Genomic DNA, 24,412 nt, shown 5'->3' on the forward strand with positions numbered 1-24,412 from the left:
AGGTATTAAACCATAGTATAAAATAAAATAATATGATACATGCAGATAAAACTAATCTTTGGTATAAAAGAGACAGGGATCATGGCTACAGTTGAGGGGTATTAAATGAAATGAAAGGTAATAGAAGGGGCTTTCTGGGATTTAAAAAATTTTATTCAACTGCATACTACTCATACAGGTATGTTGACACTGTAGATACTCATTGAGTTGTAGGGTGATGACTTGGGTACTTCACTGAATAATCCATATATATTAACAAGTGTATATTGTATCTAGTACAGTACATCTAAGAAGATATATATGGCACATATTCTGCATATCTAGCAGATAACAATAAAATTTACCAAAAATAAAATATAACTTAAATCCCATTCCAATATGCATGCATGTTAAGAGTTCCAATAAAACCTAAAGAATGGAAAATGATAAAACCGAGAAGGTTTACATAATATTTAGTTAAGGGCTAGTGTTTTAGCTAATTGATAGAGCTTGCCTAGCTTGTGCAAATTTTGGGGTTCAATTCCCAGAATTGTCAAAAATTAAAAGATTTACATTCAGATAATAGAAAAAGCAGATCTTATGATGCAGGTAGGAGAACAAAAACTTACTAAGAGAGTTTTACCAGCACCATTTGTTGCAGACACTATCTTTTCTCCATTGTCTTGAAGAACTTGACTGAGAATCCATCTGGGGGACCCACATTTCTTATGGAGGAATGCAGCCAGACCCATACTGGACTTCTGGAAAATGAGAGATTAAAATGTCTTGCCTGGTGTTTAAACTCAAAAACACGGTGAACAACACAAAACCTGAAAGGGCCACAGAAAAAGCAGCCAGTATTTTGCCTTTTCAATCTAAAGTCATCCAGGATTCAAAGAATAACAGGACCCATCTCTGGGCCCTGCACCTCTGAAATAATAACTTAAATATGAACCAGAGAATTCAACTAATGAATATGTGAACAGCAAGCCCATTGGATGAAATGGGAGAAGGAAACATCAATTCTGTAACATTTTTTGTCTTGGGCTGGCCTACAGTTAACTACATGGCCACTTCTAGTATGAAGTGCTACTTTTCCTGTATTTGCTTGACTTCACAACTGTAATAATGTCTATGGAAAGAAGGAAAGGTTCAATCAAACTTTTTTGCTATAATTTTTGAAACATTTTGTTCTGATTTTGTTTCTACACCTTTGACACACACACCTAACAAAAATACTCGTGCACCTCTTTTTTCTCCAATAGACCTTTGGATTAAAATCCATGAATTTCATGTGCCAATATTAGAAACACTTCAGTCACTTATTTTGTTTTCAATGGTGATTATAAAAGGGTTTAAAGTACCAAACCAATTTGTCTGAAGGATAATTTTAGAAATATGGATATGAAATAGAGTGGTAGTATCTCTAGGAATCTTCCTCATCTGCATCCCTTTTCTAATGGATTGTTGCTTGTTTTACACATTGAACATTTAGACTTCACAGCTTTTATTTTAACTTACTAAGGCAGATCTTCACTGAGGCAAATTTTATAACATTTTGATTAAATTCAAATAATTAGTTTATAATATTTGTATTTTTAACCAAATGGTTTTTCATACAAATAAAATGAATATTACAAAATTAAAAAAAACTTACTAAGAAAGCTCTATGACACCTCCAGCTCAATGTTTGATGAAATGGTGGACTGTTGATTTGCAACTTTTTCAGATATTCATCAGGTATTCTGATATCTGCAGGTAGGGAATACCATTTCTTTAAATCCTAAAAAAAAAAAAAAAAAAAAGTAATCAAAACAAAAAAGACAGGGCATTTGACTTTTGATTCATGTACATTAGAGTACTATTTTGTAGCAATAATTAGCTGAAGTTAACTGCAGTTTAAAAGTTACCTACATTGATTATATATAATATATTGAAGGCAAAATATTTAAAACTATAAGCAAAGGAATATGATGCAGTTTTACAGAAATGATATAAAACAAATTGGACTCAGATATTTTGGGGTCATTCCATTAGTAAATTTATCTTGGATTTACTTTGAAATTATTACACCATATGGTAGGAACATGCAGATACAACATGTGATCAATATAAATAATTAGATATTATTATTTTAAATACAACATGTGAAAGAAAATTAAAATGTTTTCTTTTTGCTGTTAATAGAAGTAAAAGTTTTTCTATTTCTTTTAACTGAAGCCAGAATTGGAAACAGGCAGTTAGTATAGAAATAGGGTATCAGGTCAAATCAGGAAATGGAAGCCAAAAAAGCCATCTGCATTTGGAAGCTGTAGACTTCCCCTGGGAGAATGGAATGTCAATGATCCATGGAGCCCATTGATTACCCTGTTTACCTACACTTATCAAGGACTAAAAGCAAGGAGCTGCTAATTAATGCCCCCTGGGCCCTTGACTGACTGAATCACTTTGGCCCTCCCCCTGCCCCATCTTGCTTCTCACTTTATTCCTATCACATGCAAAATCAGGCCTAGTCATGTAGGAAGGAAGGAGAGATTAGGGGCAGAGAACTGGAGAATAAAAGAGACCTTAACTCATGAAAGATGTAGGGCGCACTCACTTCTTGAGACTTTAGAATATCAGCCATAGCCCCCTTCTCCCTTCAGAGAGAACTTTGTATTATTACCTTTAAATAAAACCTGCTTAATATGCTTGCCTTGGCGTGCTTCTCTAGTGTTCAAACTTCAACATGAGAGAAAGCAGGACTCATTGCCAGTAAATGGCAGTATCATAACTCTAGAATGTGAGCTGAGACAATCTTCAAGGAGAAATTTGCCTCTATGATCACATCAAGAAATGTAAATTCTATAAAAAGAAATCCTTTTATAATAAAATCATGAAAAACAAGAGATAATAAAGGAATTGTATAAATATTTACTGAGAGATAAAAAAAACTTAAATAGATATATACCATATTCCAAATGGTTAGACTAAAAAATGCAAAAATAGTACTTAACACCATAATATTTTTAATATTTTATACAACCCAAATCAAATACCAAGATTATTTTTGCCAAAAACAATGATATGCCTAAAACTCATCTAGAAAAATAAACAAAAAAATCTCCAAAAACATTCTTGAATCAGAGTAAATGCTCTTCGAATTACCATGGGGTAATGTCCTGATAAACCCATTCTAAGATGAAAATATCATTAAGTTGGAAATGCACCTAAATATACCTAACTCACTGAATATCACAGTTTAGCAACACAGAACTCTGTAGAGTACTGTAGTTTAATCCTGAGGCTTCATGGGTAACTGGGAGCTGTGATACTGCATCACAAAGTGATATCATACTGCATATTGCCAGTCAGTGAAAAGATCAAAAGTCAACAAGTGAAGTATGGGTTCTTATAAATGTGTATTGATTTTTCAGCATTGTAAAGTTGAAGTCATCAGTTAGGCCATGATGAATCAGAAATAGATCATGTGTATATGTGCAAAGATAGGAAAGAAAAAATAAAATGTTCTAGATACTAAAATGAATTAAACAAACAAACAAACAACAACAACAAATATATATATATATATATATATAATCTATAGCATGTCTCCTCTGGGGGAAAATATATAACTCAATGAAAGAATTATATGATCTACATATAGGTCTAAATGCCAACATCTTTTATACCTGTGATAAAATCACATATATTATAAAGAAAATTAAGAACAATTTTATTATTATTTTGATATATCTCTATAATTACACAAATATCAAGTTGATCTCAAGAGTTGAAAGTGTTAATTTATTACAGAGAACACTGATATTGTTTTCCTTAACTCACTCAGAAACAATCTTTTAACAATAAAAATATAATCTACCAGAAGGACAGACACTCAAACCTTCATTTTCTCTACAGTTACAGGAAAAAAAAAACAAACTTCTAATTTTAAAGATTTCATTTTTTGTAGAAAAATATTAATATACAGTACATACTGAAAACATAGTAGTAATTATTTCTGTCTTCAATGTTATAATATCCCATTGATAAAAAAATAATTATGTTGCATAACTTACATGGAGAAATAATTTACTATGGACAATAGGTATTTCTAGGTACCATGAACCACAAAGGAAATGATATCAATACTTATAAAGCAAGGGGAAGAAAAGCTGGTGTCTATTTTATTTTTCTCTCTTAAAATCTGAACATGAAGTACCAAATGAATCTCAAAGAGATATAACTGAAATCACATTTTCTGAAAAGAGTACTTTGTTAAGACCCTCTAGAATGATATCAGTCTAGATTTCTGGAATTTTAAAAAGTCACTTTTGCTAAACAGGGATCTAAAAATGAATATTCTGTATTTTGTAGAATATAGAATACTGTGATTATTGTGTACTTGCCTTGGAATAGTAATTAGGAAAAAGGAAATATTAAGAATACAACTCACTGATATAATTATAACAGCTCTCTTCATGAAATTTTCAAATTGCTTTATATATATGTATACATATCTATGTGTGTGTGTTTATTTATATACATAAACACAGACATAAATGTATATTTATGTATTTTTAAAGTGTTACCTCCATTGATATCCACCTATGTTTATGATTTCTGAGACAAACAACTGTGTAGGTGACTGGACTTCATCAGATGACTTCCCAGAAGCTTGGTCACTCTCAACACCTGATCCCAGTTTTAGATATCTGTGAACAATATCTGTATTGGAAAATGAGACAGTGTTTAACTTAATGAATATTTATTTTATCCTACTTTGTAATTATCATTGCAGGTAAAATATAGATATCCAACATACAAACATCAGATCATAACAGTCTTTTATAGTCACATGCAATATGTGTGCAGTTAAGAGATCAAAATATTAACTCAAATGTTTTCAAATAGGAAGTACCAAAATTCCATTTACATTCTTGAATTATGAAACATTCTGAAAGAGCTTGCATTCAAGTCATTATTCAAAGTTGAATAAAAATTACAGCCTGGAAATATACATTTAAACTTTTAATGAATAATAGTTACTTAAAAATATTACTCTAAAAATTGAACTCAAGTGTTTCTTATCAAATCAATATTAAAATTTATCTTGTTTCTGTATTTTTGTCTTGGAAATTTAACACTAAAAAAAGTCAAATTTATATTCATAAGTGTAATATAATATAAAGCTGCTCCCCCACTCTTTGCACTGCAGCCATTTTCCTGCCTCCCAACTACTTGTCAGTCTGTGAACATCCTAGCTAGCTATTGGTTCATCAGTCAGCTTGAAAGTATGCTTCTCCATTATTGGTCCCCTGTTTTCCTGGTGGAATTCAACTGCTTAAGGATAGCACCCCTGCCATCTTCTCTCATGCTTTCTCTCTCCTACTCACATTCTTTCTCTCTCCTCCTCACATTTCACACTCTCTCTTGCATGTGCTCTCTCTCTTTTCCTTACATTTTCTCTCATACTCTGCAGGGAGACACTCAATTTGTTTAATAAACCCTCTTATGTCAATTCCGTGTCCAGCATGGTACTCTGGGTTCTTACATTGGTGCCATGACTCGGATAGGCTCTTCCACTCTCTCTTAAGCAGTGGAACCCCATCTGATGCCCCAGTGCCCCCGAACTCAGCCTCACCTTCTATTCTGCCTGGATGCTCTGCTCTGCTCTGCATTCATCACTGAACTTCAGATTGGCGAGTTCCCTAGGCTGGTCCCCTTAGGCAAATTTAAACACTCCTCTGCCAACCTGACAAGCTACTGTTGAGAATCCAGGGCTCTCAGGGTGGCTGAGGGGTGGGGGTACCCCCAAACATGACTTTTATAGTTATGGCTGGTCCCCTTAGTCAGTCTCTTCTGGTGGGTTTCTGATTTTATGGTGGAGATTCTCTCTCAGGGTTGAGACTCACCTTCACACTCACACTCACACTCATACTTGCACTCAAAAATCCTGATATCAGATCCTAAACTCCCTTGGCTTTTGCCTGGTGCACATTGATGCTTGTATTACAACATCATCACTGTGCTGCCTTCTTGTCTCCAGCCAACTACTCTGAGGCCTCAGGATGCCAGATCACAGACTCGGCTGTATCAGTCTCCACCATGGGATTTGGGTCCTCCATTTTTGTAGATTCAACCCTGGGAAGCCTTCACCTGATCCCCAGCTTAAAGTCCTCAATTTAGTTTGTGTACCCTTTAGATAATCAATCCAAAATGGCCATGTAATGGCACACAGCTTCTGTGAGCAAGTGGGCAGATGGAAAGGGATTCCTTATCTTCAAGTCTCTTCTTTCTTGCTTCTTGGTTCTTCCTAAAAACTCAAACACTTCCTTTTGGCTTCTTCTCCCCCTCTTAATCCCTCCTCCTCATCTGACTTTGACTCAGCTCTGTTTCTGCTTCCATTCCCCTACCCAGCTCATGTAGTCCTCCTGCTATGATGTCCTCCCTATGCTGGTGTGGAGGGAGTAACCAGCCCAACAGTCAGTGGCATGTCCCAGTGAGGAGTATGATATAGCAACCCCATTCCTCAAAAGTAGTGGGAGATAACATTTCACAATTTTCTGCATCGAAATCTGAATTGATTACTAACCAAGAAAAAGGGTTAAAATGCCATAGACATCAAGTTTCTCCTAGAACATGTTAGCTCCTTTCAGATCTCAGTCAAGACTTACATTGAAATGTAAATGGAGAAAGCCCAGAAGGTGCAGTGGGAGACCAGTCTCTAACCCAAGAAAAAAAGTGTTCATTTTAAATTTCTTCTGTACTGAAACACAGAACACTTTATCTCTCCCTTTTACCTCTTCACTCTGCCCTTCTCCTTCTCAATCTCTCATGCTATAATTAATGGCCACTACCATTTTTCTTCTAGGACTCTTGTTTATCTTAAATGCTATATTTTTGAGCTCACAATTTTAATCCTATATACCTAGGTTAATGATTTTTGATCAAGGTTTTTTTTTTTTTTTTTTTTTTTGCAGTACTGGGGATCGAACTCAGGGCCTTGTGCTTGGGAGGCAAGCACCCTACCAGCTGAGCTATCTCCCCAGCCCTCAAGTTATTTTTGAACATGTGTTAAATTGCAATGGAGGTAAACATCACAAGACCTTCGCTTTTGTGTTAAATGTAAGGTATGCATAAAATTACAATTTAAAAAATGGATAAAAATACTATTAGTTCACATGATTTAAAAAGGTTCAATTTAAGTTGGGCAAACTAATAGAAGCAAAATGTCTTTAAAATTAACTCACATGCCTCTAGGTGGTGAAACTAATAAAATGTTGATGTTTATAAAATGTCTAACATCAATTTTTCTAGGACTTTTCTTCAACAGGAAAGAGATGGCAAATACTGTTGGTACAATTGTCTGAAATCTTGTTTTTTAACAATAAGATGATTAGTTAGAGTTGACATATTTGGGATTACTCAAATATGTTTGTTAGAGATATCTGATTAATTTACAAAGTTATTCCATGGAGTAACATACTTAAACATTATTCTTTGTATATTAAATATGTTTATATTTTCCAGGTATACAAGCCTTTAAAGCAGAAAATTTGTCAAGCTGCTATAATCCAAATTAAACATTTCTGAAATGGTAATTTTAAACTTATCATTTAATATTCTATTATAGGACCTGTCATCAATAGGGTATATGTAAAATTTGTTATTTTTACACTGATCCTGATTTGTTTAAAGGTTAAACTCATGAACCATGAAAGCATTTTGCCACTTTGTCACACAAAAGGAGTTAAAAGCCTCTCAGCCTTTCTGTAATTCATGTTTTAGATATAATGCTAAATTGTGTTAAATAATGTTCATATAAACTCATAAGTCAATATATGTAAACTTCTTAAAATGACATTTAAGAAAGAGTGTAATGCACAATAGCAAAAATGGGACAACAGTGACTGAGATTGAGGTCTCTGACCTCATGACTGTGACATGCCTCGTGCCTGGGAGTGTTCCTGAGCAGGGGTACAAGATGCCTAACTGCTGTAGCAGTACCCTCTCTGGGGAGGGTCTATACAAAAGTCCTTTCAGCTCTGGATCTCAGGCACACAGAAGGATTGCCGACATAACTGTTAGATCTGCATTTCCATTAGAGAACAGAGCTCCATCTGATCTCAGCTTAATCTTCAAAATCTGTGTTTATGAACCTTTATTTTCTAACACTCCTTTTCTCCTCACTGAACTTGAGAATTTGGTCATGCTAGTTATGGCAAAAGAGGAAAAATTTAGCTTCAGGATTAGAACATTTTACCTAAGATTTGTGAAGAGCCCCACCTTACCTGAGAGAAGCCTCTGCCTCACCCTGCTACATGTTAGAATTCCTCCAAAGTAAGCCACACTTTAACTCATTTAAAGTTGTGTTCAAAAGTTTGATGTTTGTTGTAAAGATTACTGTGATCTTAAACAGGATGATAATGAATAACTTAGTCAAAATTCAAGATAGCTATTGCACAAACTGAATGTTTTACTGTTGGTGATTCCATTTTGTGTTTTCCTTGTAAACTCTGTTGTTTGATTAATATTTTGCAGAAGTACTGCTTCAAGAGCAAACACCGTAAATTAACTTGAAATCATATAGGACAGATAATGTAGACCCCATTTTGATAAAAGTGGGTAAATAACTGTAAAGTCATAGACATTGAAATTAAAGCCCAGCACTCTTACTTTATTACTGGTGAGACTGGATTGCTGGTTGGTAAGGATCAAACTTATAGATTTATGAGATTAAATACAGAGGCCAAGAAAAGCCAGTATTTGGGTCTTGCCCTCAGTCAGCCTGAATCCAGGGAACAAGAGGATTTCTCTAGGGAGCTTTGAAACTCTGGGTCACATGTCCTCCCGATCAGGGAGAATGATGAGGCTACTAGAGGATGAAAAACCAATCAGTGCACCTACTGCACAGGAGGGTCAAGGAAAAAGGGAGACACCCCTGTGGTGCTTTTAAGGGAAGCCACCTCATCTAGGAGACCCTGCCTAACAGATGGCACTAAAGCTAAGGCTCTCAAGTCCTCTACAAGTGACCCCTGTGGGAACTCAGCTGACTCTTTAACAGACAGGAACAGGTCACTTTGACCAGCTTGATCTTAGATACCTAGTAAAACAGTTAAAACCATAATATAGCCATTCTTGGGCATTTAAAAGAAATAATAGTTAAATATAACTTAAGATGTCCACTTGTGTTAGCCCACTAGAATAAAGACTAAAAGCTACAAAAGAGAGATTCTTAGGCAAATGTGCCTGATAACTATCAAGAGAAACTGCCAGAGTCAGAATTTTTAGTCAGTTTAAGGCCTGCAGACACAGGTAGGCTTAATCTATGTTTGCTAGTAACAGAAATATAGAGATCTCTACTAAATGTTGTGTCTACATTTCTGATAAGCTGGAAAATGTTAAAGTTCCCAAATAAAGGCCTTGTCTTCTCCAGCCTTTGTTAGGCCTTGTTATGGGAACAACTTCTCAGTTCTTCCACCACCTGGTGAGGAATTGTTTACTTCAATCATCTTCATGATATTCATTGGCATGTTCCAGATTCTGCAACATTTATCTTGTACTAATTTCATTTCAGTACTCATGTCTCTTTTTCTTCCTCATAGAACCACACACCCCCGGATACCTTTACAACCTGCTCTTCCCCAAGGAGACTTCTACCATGGAATGATTGATTGACCTGATTTCTAAAAAAGGAAATCCAAAGTACTTGCCCCATGCTGCCCCTTTCCACCTCAAATAAGCCAGAGTGGTCATCACCCCCCTTTCCCTACAGCAGTAAAGGAGTTCCTAAAATTAGAGGGGAGAATGAATCCAGAATTGGGGACAGGCAGTTAGTGTAGAAATACGGGATCAGTCAAATAGAGGAAATGAAATCCATGAAAACCATCTGCCTCTGGAAGTCTGGAAGTTGAAGACTGCACCTGGGAGAATGGACTTTTTACATCTCATCTGAAAACCAGCCCTAATCACTTAGGCAGAAAGGAGATAAGGGGGGGAAAAACTGGAGAAGAAAAGATTTTCTTATAAAAACAGAAACAGGGAATGGGGGAATGCAATATAATATACAGCTGCTCCCCTGCCCTTTCCACTGCAGCCATTTCCCTGCCTCCCAACTACTTGTCAGTCTGTGAACATCCTAGCTAGCTATTGGTTCATCAGTCAGCTTGCAAGTATGCTTCTCTGTTATTGGTCCCCTGTTAGCTCGGTGGAATTCAACTGCTTAAGGATAGCACCCCAGCAATCTTTTCTCATGCTTTCTCTCTCCTACTCACTTTCTTTCTCTCTCCTCCTTGATTTTCACACTCTCCCTTGCGTGTGTTCTCTCTTTTCCTCTCATTTTCTCTCTTACCCTGCAGGGAGACACTGTTTGCTTAATAAACCTTCTTATGTCAATTCCCATGTCTGGCGTGGTTTTTTGGGTTCTTACAATAAGCAGTTGCAAATGGTAATGGAATACACTTCTATTATAAAGAGATTCTGGAGAAATTTTATGTTGATATCTAGACAAATTAACTTTGCAGCAAAAATGATTGTATTGGTGATTGATACCTAATCTCTTAAAATTTGATATCAGATACATCTACAGTAACAAATTGTTTTTTCTGTCACACTTAAAAATGTTAAAGTATTTAAATATGCCTTATATTTCTAGAACTTTTTAAAATTTTCCTACCTCAATGAAATGCAGATCAAAATATAATGCTTAAATTTGTTAAGGTGGTTGCAAGAATGTATAGGCAATACCCAGGAAGCATGTTTTACAAAGAGAGAATTGAAAGTCAAGAGCTTTTAAGCATAAACAGACTGTCACTTTCTTGGTAGAGGTTGCTGACACTGGCAGGAAAGTGATTGGGTTTAGGTGAACAGTGGGATAAAATATGAAGCCTTGGGTGTCTAAACTGCAACTGAGTCCTCACAGAAACACCAGTCTCTTTCAAAATTATTACAAGGTAAGTTTGGTAGTCTCAGACTATGAATAAAAACTTGAATGCTACCTGACACAATCAAATTATTATGTTATTAACAAACAAGTATGATACAAACACAACTGCTCATTGGTAGTTTTGATCCCATCAAGAAAAATGAAAACAATGCAGGTTTATGTCAGAACTTTACTAATTTGTCAGTGGGGTAAGAGTTTTCATTGCTGTAGTTGTTTTTGAGAATCAGAAGAACACTTACTTGCTCAATTTTGGTAAGAGTTTTCATTGCTGTAGTTGTTTTTGAGAATTAGAAGAACACTTACTTGCTCAATTTTTGTGCCATTCTCTACATAATAGCTAGAGATACAGTAAATTTAAATTTTATCTCATTCCCTAACACTTTCAACATTACTTTCTTAAATCTAGACCAAGAGTCCAGTACAAGAATAAATGTTTTTATGTTTCCTGAACTAAACTTTTTGGTTGTTCATTTAGTTTTGTTTTGTTTCTGCATTTTAAATGTTACTAATAAAAGAAAAGAATATGCAACCGAGACTATAGTCACAAAACCTAAAAATGTACTAACAAGCCCCTGGGTTAGACAATCAACAGTCAGTCAAGCCCTGACCTGCAGTGTTTTCTGATTTTCTTTGGCAACAGTCCTCCACAGCAGACTTCACACTACCAACACGACACTGAATGTGTAACAATGGGAAAAATATGCAGTAGCACACCATTACATGGTACTTTGTAATAAATATACCACAGAAGTAACTCTTACTGCATAGATAACAATAGTAAAAAGCACTAGAACAATCAGAAATATTTACTCTTGCATATTTATTACTTTTGCTTCTGACATTATCTTAATTATAACTCTATATGATTAAAAATTAATAATAGCCATGTCTAACAGGCAAAATTGCTGCAAATTTAAGAGTCATTTCTCAGTGTGAGCTGACTGCAGCACATCATTCTGTAAGCTCACACCTAAACAGGTAAAGGCTACACACTTTACCCACAGATAAAAACTGCATGAGTTCATGTTTCCAAATTTTATGAAACACATAGGAAATAATCTGCCATGACAAGGAAAAATGCAAGCAGTAGAAAAAATGCTCAGAAACTTCAGTAAATATAATTACCTAATAAAACAATAAAATTGTTTTGTTTAGCTGGGTGTGGTGGCACACACCTGTAATGCTGAGGCAGGAGGATGGTGAGTTCAAAACCAGTCTCAGCAAAAGTGAGGCACTAAGCAACTCAGTGAGACCTTGTCTCTAAATAAAATAGAAATATAAAATAGGGCTGGGGATGTGGCTCAGTGGTCGATTGCCCATGAGTTCAATCCTGGTACCCCAAAAAATTTCAAGAAATTTTGAATTGTTATGTTTAAAAACAACATGTTGCAAAAGTCAAATCAATCATGAATTTTAAAAACGAAACCACTAGGGCTATTGTTGAGGCTCAGTGGTAAAGTGTTTGCCCAGTACATGTGAGGCACTTAGGATTCCTCCTTAGCATCACATAAAAATTAACAAATAAAAAAAAGGCCTTGTGCTCATCTGCAACTAAAATGTTTTCTTGAAAAATTTAAAAATAGACAAAAATGATCAAGGAAGTAGATACAAAATAAATAGAAACGTTCAGATAGGTATTTTCCTGTATATTTAAAAGGACATAATAATAAAAGAGTAACATCTGAGGCTATAATATAATTATTCTACTAGTCTATTGTCGGGGTCTTAAGCCCCCTTGCTCTTCTTGACCAGCAACAAGGGAAGGGGACACTCCCCAACAAGGTCAGACCAGGATAGGTAGGGTCGACTGACCACCCGCTCCCAACCCTCCAGGCAGAGGACAATCAGACATGTCAGGGAGACCAGTCACAGCAGGAACTCATTTATTGAGGAAGCCACACAGCTTTTATGTAGGGTGAAGGCTAGGTGGGAACCATTCAGCTTAAAGGTCAGCCAGGCATGGGGGGTTCATGCAGGCGAGTACTATAGGACTATATGGCAATCACGAGCTGATCACGTTAATGGAACTGTTTTTTTTTATTTTTATTTTTGTTTTTTTTTTTAAGAATATAGCAGTTACCATTTACAAATCTTTCACATACATTCTCATTTGACCCTCACAACAACCCTATGAGGTAGGCAGCACAGACATTCTTCTCATTTAACAGATGAGGAAAGTGAATCTTGGAGCAGTTAAGTGATGTGCCCAAAGGTTGTATAGTTAGCAAATAGTTTGTAGTAATATCAATCTTTGGCCTAAAAATACAGCGCCCAACCTCTCCTCATACTTGCCCTACCTACTTCACAGGGATAATGAAGATAAAATGAATTCAGAACTAGAAAAATACTTTGAGGGAAAAAAGCACTATATAATTATACCCATCATTGCCCATGATATATGGCTCATTCCTCTTCTCACTCCAGTTTGTACATGAACCGGAATTTTGTATCACTTCTGTGTTCAACTAAGCAACTAAGTAAGGCAGGGTAATTGTGTGATCGTGTTTAAAGTTATATAAATTACAATCAGGGTAACTGCATTATTGAGCAAATTGAAAAACAGATGGGCTAAATGTGCAACTAGGACCCAATAAAGCACACAGCAAAGCCAGGCAACATTATCAGATAGGACATGATTGCATAGAAGGTGTCAGAGTTCAAACTGGCACACACACAGTTATCTAAAGCAAAGTGGTGGCAAAGAAGAGTTATTTGTTCTGCATTATAAAAATAAGATGATTCATGGGAACCCATGCAAAAGCATCTTGTCACACAGATCTCTCCAGCTGCCTAAAGAGAATATAAACACTGTCATCTTCATTGTCAAGAATGATTCTATCTATGGTCATATCCTGAACTAAACCAAGGAATACCTGCATGCTAATCTTCCTTGGCTAAAATCCAACTAGTACCATTATTCCTAATCAGACTAATAAATAGATATCTTTTAAGGTAATGAATTAGATGGCTGTATAATTTTTTTTTTTCAGAATTTACTTTGGATTCTTCTGTTTTAAGACCCAAAGCAAGTTATATTGAGTTTTTATTGGTGATTCTAAGTATATATGTGTTTATAACAGTTAAAGTGTGATAGGTGAATTCAACATATTAAAAGTTTTATAGCATCTGTTCAGAAAAGATTATATACTATACAAACTATTCAAGTCATACAAAACCATTTTTTCAGTGTCTTTTCAACTGAGAAGAATCCTATTCAGCATGCTTCTCCTCCTGACGTGGTTCATACTGAGCAAGCTTTGCTTTCAGTTTTTTATTTTCTTCTATAGTAGCTTTATATTTCTCTTTCATTTCTGCCAATTCTAAGCGGAGCAACTCTATTTCCGGATTTTCTGGGGTAGCAGCTCCTAAGTGGTGCTTTAAAAAATCCAAAGCACTATTAGGTTTCTCTGGTTCTTCATATAAGGCTACCAACACTTTGGTCAGCATGTCCAGCACCCCCGACTTCTCCAAGTACCTCCGGAACTGCTCGTGCTTCGAGTCAGTGGCTTTGTAATGGGCCATAGTGACAGCGGCCACAGCGTAGCTGGCGCCGGAGACCATGCCTGGCAGGCTCGGAGGAGCACTGCTCATGCGTGGAGGAACTGTTGTTAACCAATCCCTGATGGTGGTTCCATTTATCATCATTAACTTTTGAAACTGCCTTTGAGGCCTTGATCTTGCTCACTTGCCAGGGAGTAAGGAGTCAGCCTGAGTTAGTTAATGTGTCATTAGTCCCAACATTCTATAGTGATTGTTTCAAGCATTAATGAGGTATGATCCTAAATTAAGCACCACCATAAGCTGCCAATCATTTTGAAATTCTGCATGTTCTTCTTATGGGATTTGGTTTCTTTCTGATGGACATGTATGAAAATATTACTTCTCTGTAGAATCAAAAGTACCCTCTCTAGAATCTTCTATCTTTCTGATGTACTTCCTACTCTTAACTTTGTTTTTAACTGGCAAAGATAAAGCAGATAATAAAGACTGGCAGACTAAAACCTAACAACATGCATACTCTACAATCAGAAAGTTAGATAAAATAGACAAATAATCAAATTACTAAATCTGCTTCCATTTCTGGGCATTCTCATGATGGAGCCAAGACTTCCTCCAGTAACACTGTGGGGTCTCTGAAATGGGGGTTTCTTGAAAGACCCTGTGTACTGGTGGAGGAAGAAATGTGTGCTTTGAGATGGTGCAAGCCTGATAGGCTTCACCACCAGTTCTGTGGTTCACAGAATTTGAAAATAATTTCATCACCAGCCCAAGACTCAGGATGACATGGGAAGGATTGGGAAAGCAAAGCAGAAAACTAAAGTTGTAATAGAGATGACTATATATACACTCATGTCTAGGACTATTCATATAAAGTAGTGCAGTTAAAATAATTTCTTATGAAAAATATTAATAAAATATTTTAATCTAGCTAATATCTATTCCCTTTCTCATATAATAAAAATTAGATAATCATAAAACTAATATACTCATTTTATCCATTTGCTGACTTTGACTCTCTGAAGATTGTTTACATCCATTCCTTCATGAATTCACTACCTAGTGTGGGGGCTTCCGGAATTCCATCCAGTACTTGACAAAGATCCTCTGGAGGATGTTTGCAAAGGTTCATCCTAAATGGAATTGCCAGATGTTTTGCTCCAGAGCATGGTGTTTTTTCTGCTGTGTTTTTCTGATAATATATTACTCATTTCAGTCTGAACGGATTGCTTAAGAGGACGAGGGGAATACAACAAAAATTCCAGAAAATATTACCTACAATCTGAAAAACAATGGGTCTTTACCACTAACAAAGTAAAAAATAATTTTGCAACCATGCCATGAGTCCCTGAAAGACTCTGGAGAAAATAGTTATAGATCTGCCTTTGTCTCCAACAGGCTGGTTAAATTCTAATGATGGTGGTAGGGTAAGAGAATAAGGTTTCACAACATTCCTTCCTTCCTACGAAGAATATGTCACCCCTATAATAAACATTGGTACACAATAACCATTGGGACTGCTGCCCTTCTGTAGCCCTTAACTCAGCATTTTAGATATTAACCAGATGGACATAGTAGAGATGGTCACATGAGATTACTTGTCTATCGCTTTAACTGCGAGAATAATAAGAATAGTCTTAGGTCACATAGAGTTTAGATATTAAGGAAATAAACATTGTATTAGCTCATTGACGTAGTTAATTATTCTTAAAACAATTGTGATTAGGTAAGGATAATCTGTAAGGTTGCTGTTTTCTGCCTATGCTTTGGAAACTTCTTTAATATTAACCACAAGACTGCCATTATAGCCTGAATAAAAATGTATATAAACCCAGCCTTCCCCAGAATAAAGTGGGATTGATTGCACCAGAACTAGAGTCTGTGTCTTTCATTCTCCATCCATGGCCGACACTGCCTCCTGTGCCCCATCACCTGAGTGGAACCCATGGACTCCTGTTAGGGCTGGACTCCGGCAAGTGGTGCCCAATGTGGGGCACTCTGGTAAGCCCCCCATTTATTAATATTAATTTTTTCCTTTTAGATACAGCTAGGATCCTGCCTGGGGTGCCGCGGACCCCTCGGTAGAGAAGGCTGAGAAAGGAGAGGCAGGGATAGACAGAACAGCTACCATGGGAGGAAGTGAAAGCAAAGAAAGAGCATTATTTATTGATATTGCTAAGTACTTATTAACTAAAAGAGGAATGCATGTAGGAACAGCTCAATTAAAAAGATTTTTTCATTTTGTGCAAGAATGTGCCCCTTGGTTTCCTGAACAGGGTACTTTAGATGTTAAAACCTGGAAAAAGGTAGGCGATGCTATGCATGCGCATCATAGATAATATGGAAATGAAAGAGTTCCCGCCGACGCTTTTGATTTGTGGAATCTTTTTAGGGACTGTTTAGACAATAGACATGAAACTGAGCAGTTTAGTAAAAGGGTAAGATCACCAGACGAAACGTCAGGAAAGGAGCCTTTGCTGACAGCCTCAGTAAAAAATATACAGAGGAAACTCGGAGTGAGAGTGAAAGTGAAAGTGAACTAGACTATGATGAAGACAGCAAAAAGGAGAAAGGTGTGCCTGATCAGCTCTCCCCGTCTGATGTGGAGGACTTGGAAGAAGCCACTTTCAGATATCAAAATGAGGATCCACCTTTGGTGGCTCCTGATGTGCCGGCCCTTCCTAAACCCTCAGATAAAATAAAAAGGAAAGTCCAAGGTAGGATTTCTAGGTGCTGTTAGTAAGGCACAAAAACAGGAAGATGTTAGTATTTTTTGCCCTATAGTATGGGCTATAGATGAGGGAGGAGAGCCTCATTGGGAGCCTATCTCTTTTAAAATGTTAAAAGAACTAAAAGCAGCTATAAAATGTTTAGGACCTACTTCCCCTTATACTCTGCATCTAGTGGAGAATGTCCTTCTCCTGTGGCTGTCCCTAAAGGCTATCATATTATAGTCATTGATTTATAAGATTGCTTCTTTTCTATTTCTTTAGCTAAACTAGATAGATGGCATTTTGCTTTTAGTTTACCGTCGCCTAACTTACAAAGGACTTATCAAAGATTTCAATGGAAAGTATTACCTAAAGGAATGAAAAATAGTTCTACATTAGGTCAAAAATTTGTAGATCAAGCCTTAATTAATAGTAGACAAATGTATCCAGACTGCTATATGATTCACTATATGGATGATATATTGATTGCACATTCTCAAAGCCATTTGTTACAAATAATATTACAGGATTTAATTAAAGATTTACAGAGGTGAAGTCTGATAGTGGCTCCTGAAAAATTCAACAGGAACCTCCTTATAATTATTTAGGAAGAACTATAAAAACATATTGTGTCAGCTCTCAAAAGTTACAAATTTGAAAAGACAAATTATTAATGTTCAATGAGTTCCAAAAATTATTGGGAGATATAAATTGGATTAGACCTTATTTAAAACTCTCAACTAATGATTTAAAACCTTTGTTTGAAATACTAAAGGGTGATTCAGATCCTAACTCAAGTAGAGTACTAACTAAAGAAGGAGAACAAGCCTTACAAGTTGTTAAAACTGCAATTCAAAAACATTACTTGCAACAAGTTAATTATAACTTGCCTTGGGTTTTTATTGTGCTAAAAACAAAGCATACTCCAACAGGTTGTTTATGGCAAAATGATCCACTTGAATGGATACACTTACCAGTATCAGGAAAGAAAATATTAATGCCTTATCCTACTATGGTAGCTTCTTTGGTATTAAAGGCCAGATTTAGAAGTAAAGAATTGTTTGCCTGTGAAATGCATGAAATAATTATTCCTTACACAAGAGAACAATTTGACCAATTACACCAATTACAAATTGATGATCAATGGGCTATTGCATTTCTAAATTTTACAGGAAAAATTTCTTTCCACTTGCCCAATAATCCTTTACTACATTTTTTACTTCAAACAGAAATAATATTTCCTAAATGGTGCTCCTCAACTCCAATTGACAATGCTATGTTAATATTTCCAGATGGGTCATCAAATGGAAAAGCAGTTACAATAATTAATTCTCAACCCACAGTTCAATGGTCACAAGTAACTTCTGCACAAAGAGCTGAATTAGAAGCAGTCATCTATGCTTTTCAAGACTGTTGCTCAACCCTTTAACTTATACACAGACTCATTATACATTGCTAAACTGTTTCCAACCATAGAAACAGCAATGCTCTCCTTTTGTCTAAAATTATACATAGGCTACAAGAACTTCAATATCTAATTTATAACAGAACTTCACATTTCTTTATAGGTCATATTCAGGGACATTCCAGATTACCTGGTCCCCTTGCTCAGGGGAATACCCATGCTGATCACTTAACTAAAAATTTTATTTTAACAGCTATAGAAGAAGCTATTATATCACATGAAAATCATCATCAAAATTCATCTGCCTCACAGAAACAGTTTCATATTTCTATAGAAGAAGCTAGAACTATTGTTAGAAATTGTCATGTTTGTCCTAAATTTATTCCTTCTCCACAGATGGGAGTTAATCCTTGAGGACTTTTACCTAAGCCTTATGGCAAATGGATGTAACTCATATATCAGAATTTGGAAAATTGTCTTATGTTCATGTTACAGTCGATACCTTTTCTCATGTTATTGTGGCCTCAGCCAGAACTGGGGAAGCCTACAAGGATGTGATTCAACATTTATTCCTTTGTTTTTCTGTTTTAGGAATGCCTAAAAAATTAAAAACTGATAATGCTCCTGCTTATACATCAAATCCATTTAAAGATTTCTGTTCCAGGTTTATTATTTCTCATTCTACAGGAATTTCTTATAACCCACAAGGACAAGCAATAGTAGAAAGGAACCACCAAAGATTAAAAATACAAATAAATAAGCTAAAAGAGGGAGAGTTTAAATACTCTTCCCCACATCATATTTTACAACATGCTTTATTTGTTTTAAATCATCTAAATACTGACAAGGAGGGAAATACTGCAATAATGAGACATTGGGAAAGTAAAAGATCAAAACAAAGTTTAGTAAAATGGAAAGATTTATTATCTGGTAAATGGAGAGGACCTGATGTCTTGCTAAAATCCGGTCGAGGCTATGCTTGTGTATTTCCACAGGATGCTGAAACAATTTGTGGATTCCAGACAGATTAATATATCACTAAAATGAGCCCTATTTAAAGGAGAAAAAACAAAGAGTATTGAATCCCTTACCAACCCAATCAGACGGATGAAGGTGGGCTAGTATTTAAGATGAAAAAGTTGCATCTTGCTCAATCATCCGCAAATCGCAACTCAGATCTGCTGACTTGGGGACAAGTGAAAGGCCTGACTGCCACTGCTGAACACATGATGAACAGCTCCGGAAAACCTAAAACCCCAGAGGCTTTGTTTTTTGCATTTATTGCTCTCATTTCAACTCAGGTACTGCCTATTCATGCTTATGATAATGAAGGGAATGCTTACTGGATCTATTTTCCAAATCCTCCCTTACTGCATCCAACTACTTGGAGCAGATCTAATATTAAGGTATTTATTAATGAGCCTCAATTACTTGGAGGGATTTCAGATTCTTTAATACCACATAAAATAGCATCTACAATTACATTTCATGGAATTACTGAAGAGACACCAATGTGCTTTAGTACAGATAATCTACATGTGCCATTGGGATGTCTCCCTTTAAGTAATAGGACTTACATTACTGATTCTCCAGGAGAAGAAGACAACAAAAGAGATATATGGTCCCTAGAGATAACCTCACTTGGATATGCTGATTATAATGATACAAATATTTCAGTGGCTTTACCGCCTTCTTTTAAACTGTGTCATGACTTTAACAGTCGTAAAAGCAGTTCTTGGAATCTACTCAATTTAGACACAGATTTCCCAAAATTGTTTGAATGTGGTTTTCATCATACTGCACTACAGTTTAAGCCACAAGGCTCTGCTACTACTATTACAGATTATTCTGTGTCTTCTCCTGATTTTGATTATAAACTTTGGTTAAAGATAAGTCAGAATAAAATGGTACATTTTAATTTTAACCCTTTTCTTACCAATGAGCCTATTCATAGATGGTTTACTCCTGGATGGGTAACACCCATATATCGGAGTGACCTTATAAATGGTAAATTCTCTTACTTTGCTGACTTGTATAAACTATTAGCAGCTACTAATATAGTATTATTACAAAGACCTAAGTTAAGTAAACCTAATGACTTTGCAGTACGTGCTTGTATAAATGCTCCTCATGCTATTCTTATGTCTACCATAAATAATTTCAATATCACTAAAAATAAGGAAGCTTATAACATTTATTGCCATGATTGTGTTCTTACTAATTGTATTAATTCAACCATGTCTAAAGATTTAAAGGTGTTTTTAATTGTATATCAGCCTAATTTTGTTATATTGCCAGTTAATCTTACAGAATCTTGGTATAATGACCCAGGTGTTAAAATTTTAAAAACAGTTAATGAACTTTTAAGAACAAAAAGATTTGTTGCAGCTTTGATCCTAGGAATAACAGCTTTACTCAGTATAATCACTTCTTTAGCTCTCTCGACCACAGCACTTCTACAGGAAATTCATACTGCTTCACACATAAATGATTTATCTCATAATGTCTCTGTGGCTTTAGCAGCACAAGAACAAATTGATAAAAAATTAGAAACAAGAATTAATGCTCTTGAAGAAGCTATTCTCTTTATGGGAAATGAGATTCAAAATATTCAAACTAGAATGACCACTAGATGTCATGCTAACTACAAATGGATTTGTATTACTCCCTTAAAGGTTGATAATAATACTAATTGGGAACAAGTTAAAACTCACCTTAAAGGAGTTTGGAATAATATTAATATAGCACCAGGTATTAATGCTTTACAACTACAAATAAAAATGTTAAGTCAGGCTCATCTCTCGGTTGTTTCAGCAGATAATTTGGCCTCCCAAATGTTTCATAATATAAAAACAACTATATTTAACAGTACATTCCTAAATACAATATTACAATATGGCTTGATTGGAGTATGCATTTTAATTTTAATTCTTTGTCTTCCAGTCGTCCTCCGAGTAATCCTCAGACTAGTCAAGAGAATAAAAATTCAAGAAGCCCTCTTCACTTTACAAAATAAAAAAGGGGGAGCTGCAGGGGCATCCGGAATTCCATCCAGTGCTTGACAAAGATCCTCTGAAGGATGTTTGCAAAGGCTCATCCTAAAGGGAATTGACAGATGTTTTGCTCCAGAGTGTGGTGTTTTTTCTGCTGTGTTTTTCTGATAATATATTACTCATTTCAGTCTGAACGGATTGCTTAAGGGAACGAGGGGAATACAACAAAAATTCCAGAAAATATTACCTACAATCTGAAAAACAATGGGTCTTTACCACTAACAAAGTAAAAAATAATTTTGCAACCATGCAATGAGTCCCTGAAAGCCTCTGGAGAAAATAGTTATAGATCTGCCTTTGTCTCCAACAGGCTGGTTAAATTCTAATGATGGTGGTAGGGTAAGAGAATAAGGTTTCACAACATTCCTTCCTTCCTACAAAGAATATGTCACCCCATAATAAACATTGGTACACAATAACCATTGGGACTGCTGCCCTTCTGTAGCCCTTAACTCAGCATTTTAGATATTAACCAGATGGACATAGTAGAGATGGTCACATGAGATTACTTGTCTATCGCTTTAACTGCGAGAATAATAAGAATAGTCTTAGGTCACATAGAGTTTAGATATTAAGGAAATAAACATTGTATTAGCTCATTGATGTAGTTAGATATTCTTAAAACAATTGTGATTAGGTAAGGATAATCTGTAAGGTTGCTGTTTTCTGCCTATGCTTTGGAAACTTCTTTAATATTAACCACAAGACTGCCATTATAGCCTGAATAAAAATGTATATAAACCCAGCCTTCCCCAGAATAAAGTGGGAATGATTGCGCCGGAACTAGAGTCTGTGTCTTTCATTCTCCATCCATCGCCAATGTTGGCGCTCCGTTACCTGAGTGGAACCCATGGACTCCTGCTAGTGCTGGACCCCGGCATCCTCGTATGTGTTTTATGATTAAACATGCTATAGAATACAAAAGATACAATCCTTGCCTAAATGAACTTATATTTCTATTGAGAGACATCAAGCAAAGTGTGTCAATTAGTGAATTAACAAAAGAACTTAAGTGTCATTTATACAGAGACTATGAAATTGTCGTTCCAAATTTTAGATTTTAATATAAAGAAACTTTAAACAATCACAGGTCTATTACCAAGCAGAAACATTCCTAAAATATAATGCTTTAAATTTATTTAGGCCAGATGCAGTGGTGCATTCCTATAATCCCACTGGTTCAAGAGACCGAGGCAGAAGAATTGCAAGTCCAAAGCCAACTGCAGCAAACTAGCCAAGCTCTAAGTAACTCAACAAAACCCTCTCTTTAAATACAATATAAAATAGGCTGAAGATGTGCCTTAGTGTTTAAGTGCCCCTGGGTTCAACCCCTGGTACCCAAAATAAGAGTTATTTAGTTATAAGTGGCAAAGAATCTGAACAGGTCTTTGTAAAGCTGTTTCAACTTTTTTTAGGATAACCCTAGGAAAAGAATTGCTGCTTTGTATTATAATTTTATATTTAAATTTTAGGGGAAATGATATGAATTATTTTTTTTAATTAAACAATTAAAAAATCTGATGAGCTCAGAATTCTCTATTCTGGCAAGTATTTTAGAAAAAATTCTACACCTCTCTTTATTGTAATATTATTTTTATTCTAATAACAACAAACCAAAACTTCATAAGGAAAAAATGCAATGGAAGAAATTATGAGGCACTGACTGAAAAGATGCAGAATTTCTGTCAAAGCTATTAATAAAAGCAAGGGAATATGCAATATCACATTGTGGTAGTCCTTGCTACCTGCAATATCTTCAATATCTATTATGATACCCTCAAGTATTATATCAAGTAAGGCTGTTGAAGAAGAAATTCAACAGTTTCTATTTTTTCTTCTCTACTACCTGTCAAAGTTACTATAGTATAAGGGAATGTTATTAAAGAAACAATATATACTACTTGAAAACAAAATGTTTAGATATCCTAAGCATTTTACCAGGTTACAAAGTAAGCATGTTTTAATAAATAATATTAAAATATTTCAGAAAATATGCAATTAATCTAAAATATTAATTAGTTCTCAAAAAAGTAGGTTCATTTTCTTTGATTCATAACTTTTTAAATAAAGAGGTATGTCTTGTAGTCAAATAATCATTAAGGATATGTCCTGGGGTTGAGATTGTGCCTCAGTGGTAGAGTACTTGCCTTGCATGTGTGAGGCACTGGATTCAATACTCAGAACCACATATAAATTAATGTATAAAATAAAGGTTGATCCATAACTAATTACTTTAAAAGAATAAGTCCTACCCAAATGTTGTGGTACATGCTTACAATCCCAGAGGTTTGGGAGGCTGTGGCAGAGGACTGTGAATTCAAAGCCTGCCTCAGATACTTAGTGAGGCCCTGAGCAAATTAGCAAGACTCTTTATCAAAATAAAAACTAAAAAGTAATGGGAATGTTTCTCAGTGTTGTAGCACCCTTGGGTTCAATCACTGGTAACCCCCCCAAAAAAAGGAAAAAGTGTCCCAAGTCAGGTAGAGTGCCCATGCTACCTGGGTAATTGAAGTAGGAGGATCACCAAACCAAAAGCCAGCAATTTACCAAGACTGTTTCAAAATGAAATCTAAAAAATGAGGTATATGGCCCAATGTTAGAGTAGTCCTGGGTTCAAATACCAGTACCACCCCTCCCCCCACAGAGAAACATGTGCCATGAACCACCCATGAAGATACATACTGTGCTTATTTTATTTCTGAATATCACTGGCAAACATAATGGCAAGGCTCTATTACTTTAAAAACTAACACACTGAGCTGGACCTGCTAACAAGGATCACAAGTTCAAAGGTAGCCTTAGCTATGTATCAAGGTCCTAAGCAGTTTAGTGAGACCCT

General features: G+C 35.6%; 1 protein-coding gene and 1 long non-coding RNA gene across 2 annotated transcripts; one reads left to right on the plus strand and one right to left on the minus strand.

Moving 5' to 3' along the window:
- Positions 1–12,988: 12,988 nt before the first annotated feature.
- On the minus strand, positions 12,989–14,497 carry LOC306652611 (c-Myc-binding protein-like; the record flags this gene model as incomplete). Its single annotated transcript, XM_079125411.1, has 1 exon — positions 12,989–14,497. The coding sequence occupies one exon, from the start codon at positions 14,495–14,497 to the stop codon at positions 14,117–14,119; it is 381 nt and encodes a 126-aa protein (XP_078981537.1). The 3' UTR covers positions 12,989–14,116.
- Positions 14,498–18,621: 4,124 nt separating this feature from the next.
- On the plus strand, positions 18,622–22,304 carry LOC306652614. Its single transcript, XR_013761495.1, has 2 exons — positions 18,622–19,821; positions 21,464–22,304. It is a non-coding gene; the product is annotated as an uncharacterized lncRNA (long non-coding RNA).
- The last annotated feature ends 2,108 nt before the right edge of the window (positions 22,305–24,412 follow it).

Source organism: Sciurus vulgaris (assembly GCF_902686455.1).
Source record: "Sciurus vulgaris genome assembly, contig: HiC_scaffold_331_arrow_ctg1, whole genome shotgun sequence".
In the NCBI taxonomy this organism is placed as follows: domain Eukaryota; kingdom Metazoa; phylum Chordata; class Mammalia; order Rodentia; family Sciuridae; genus Sciurus; species Sciurus vulgaris.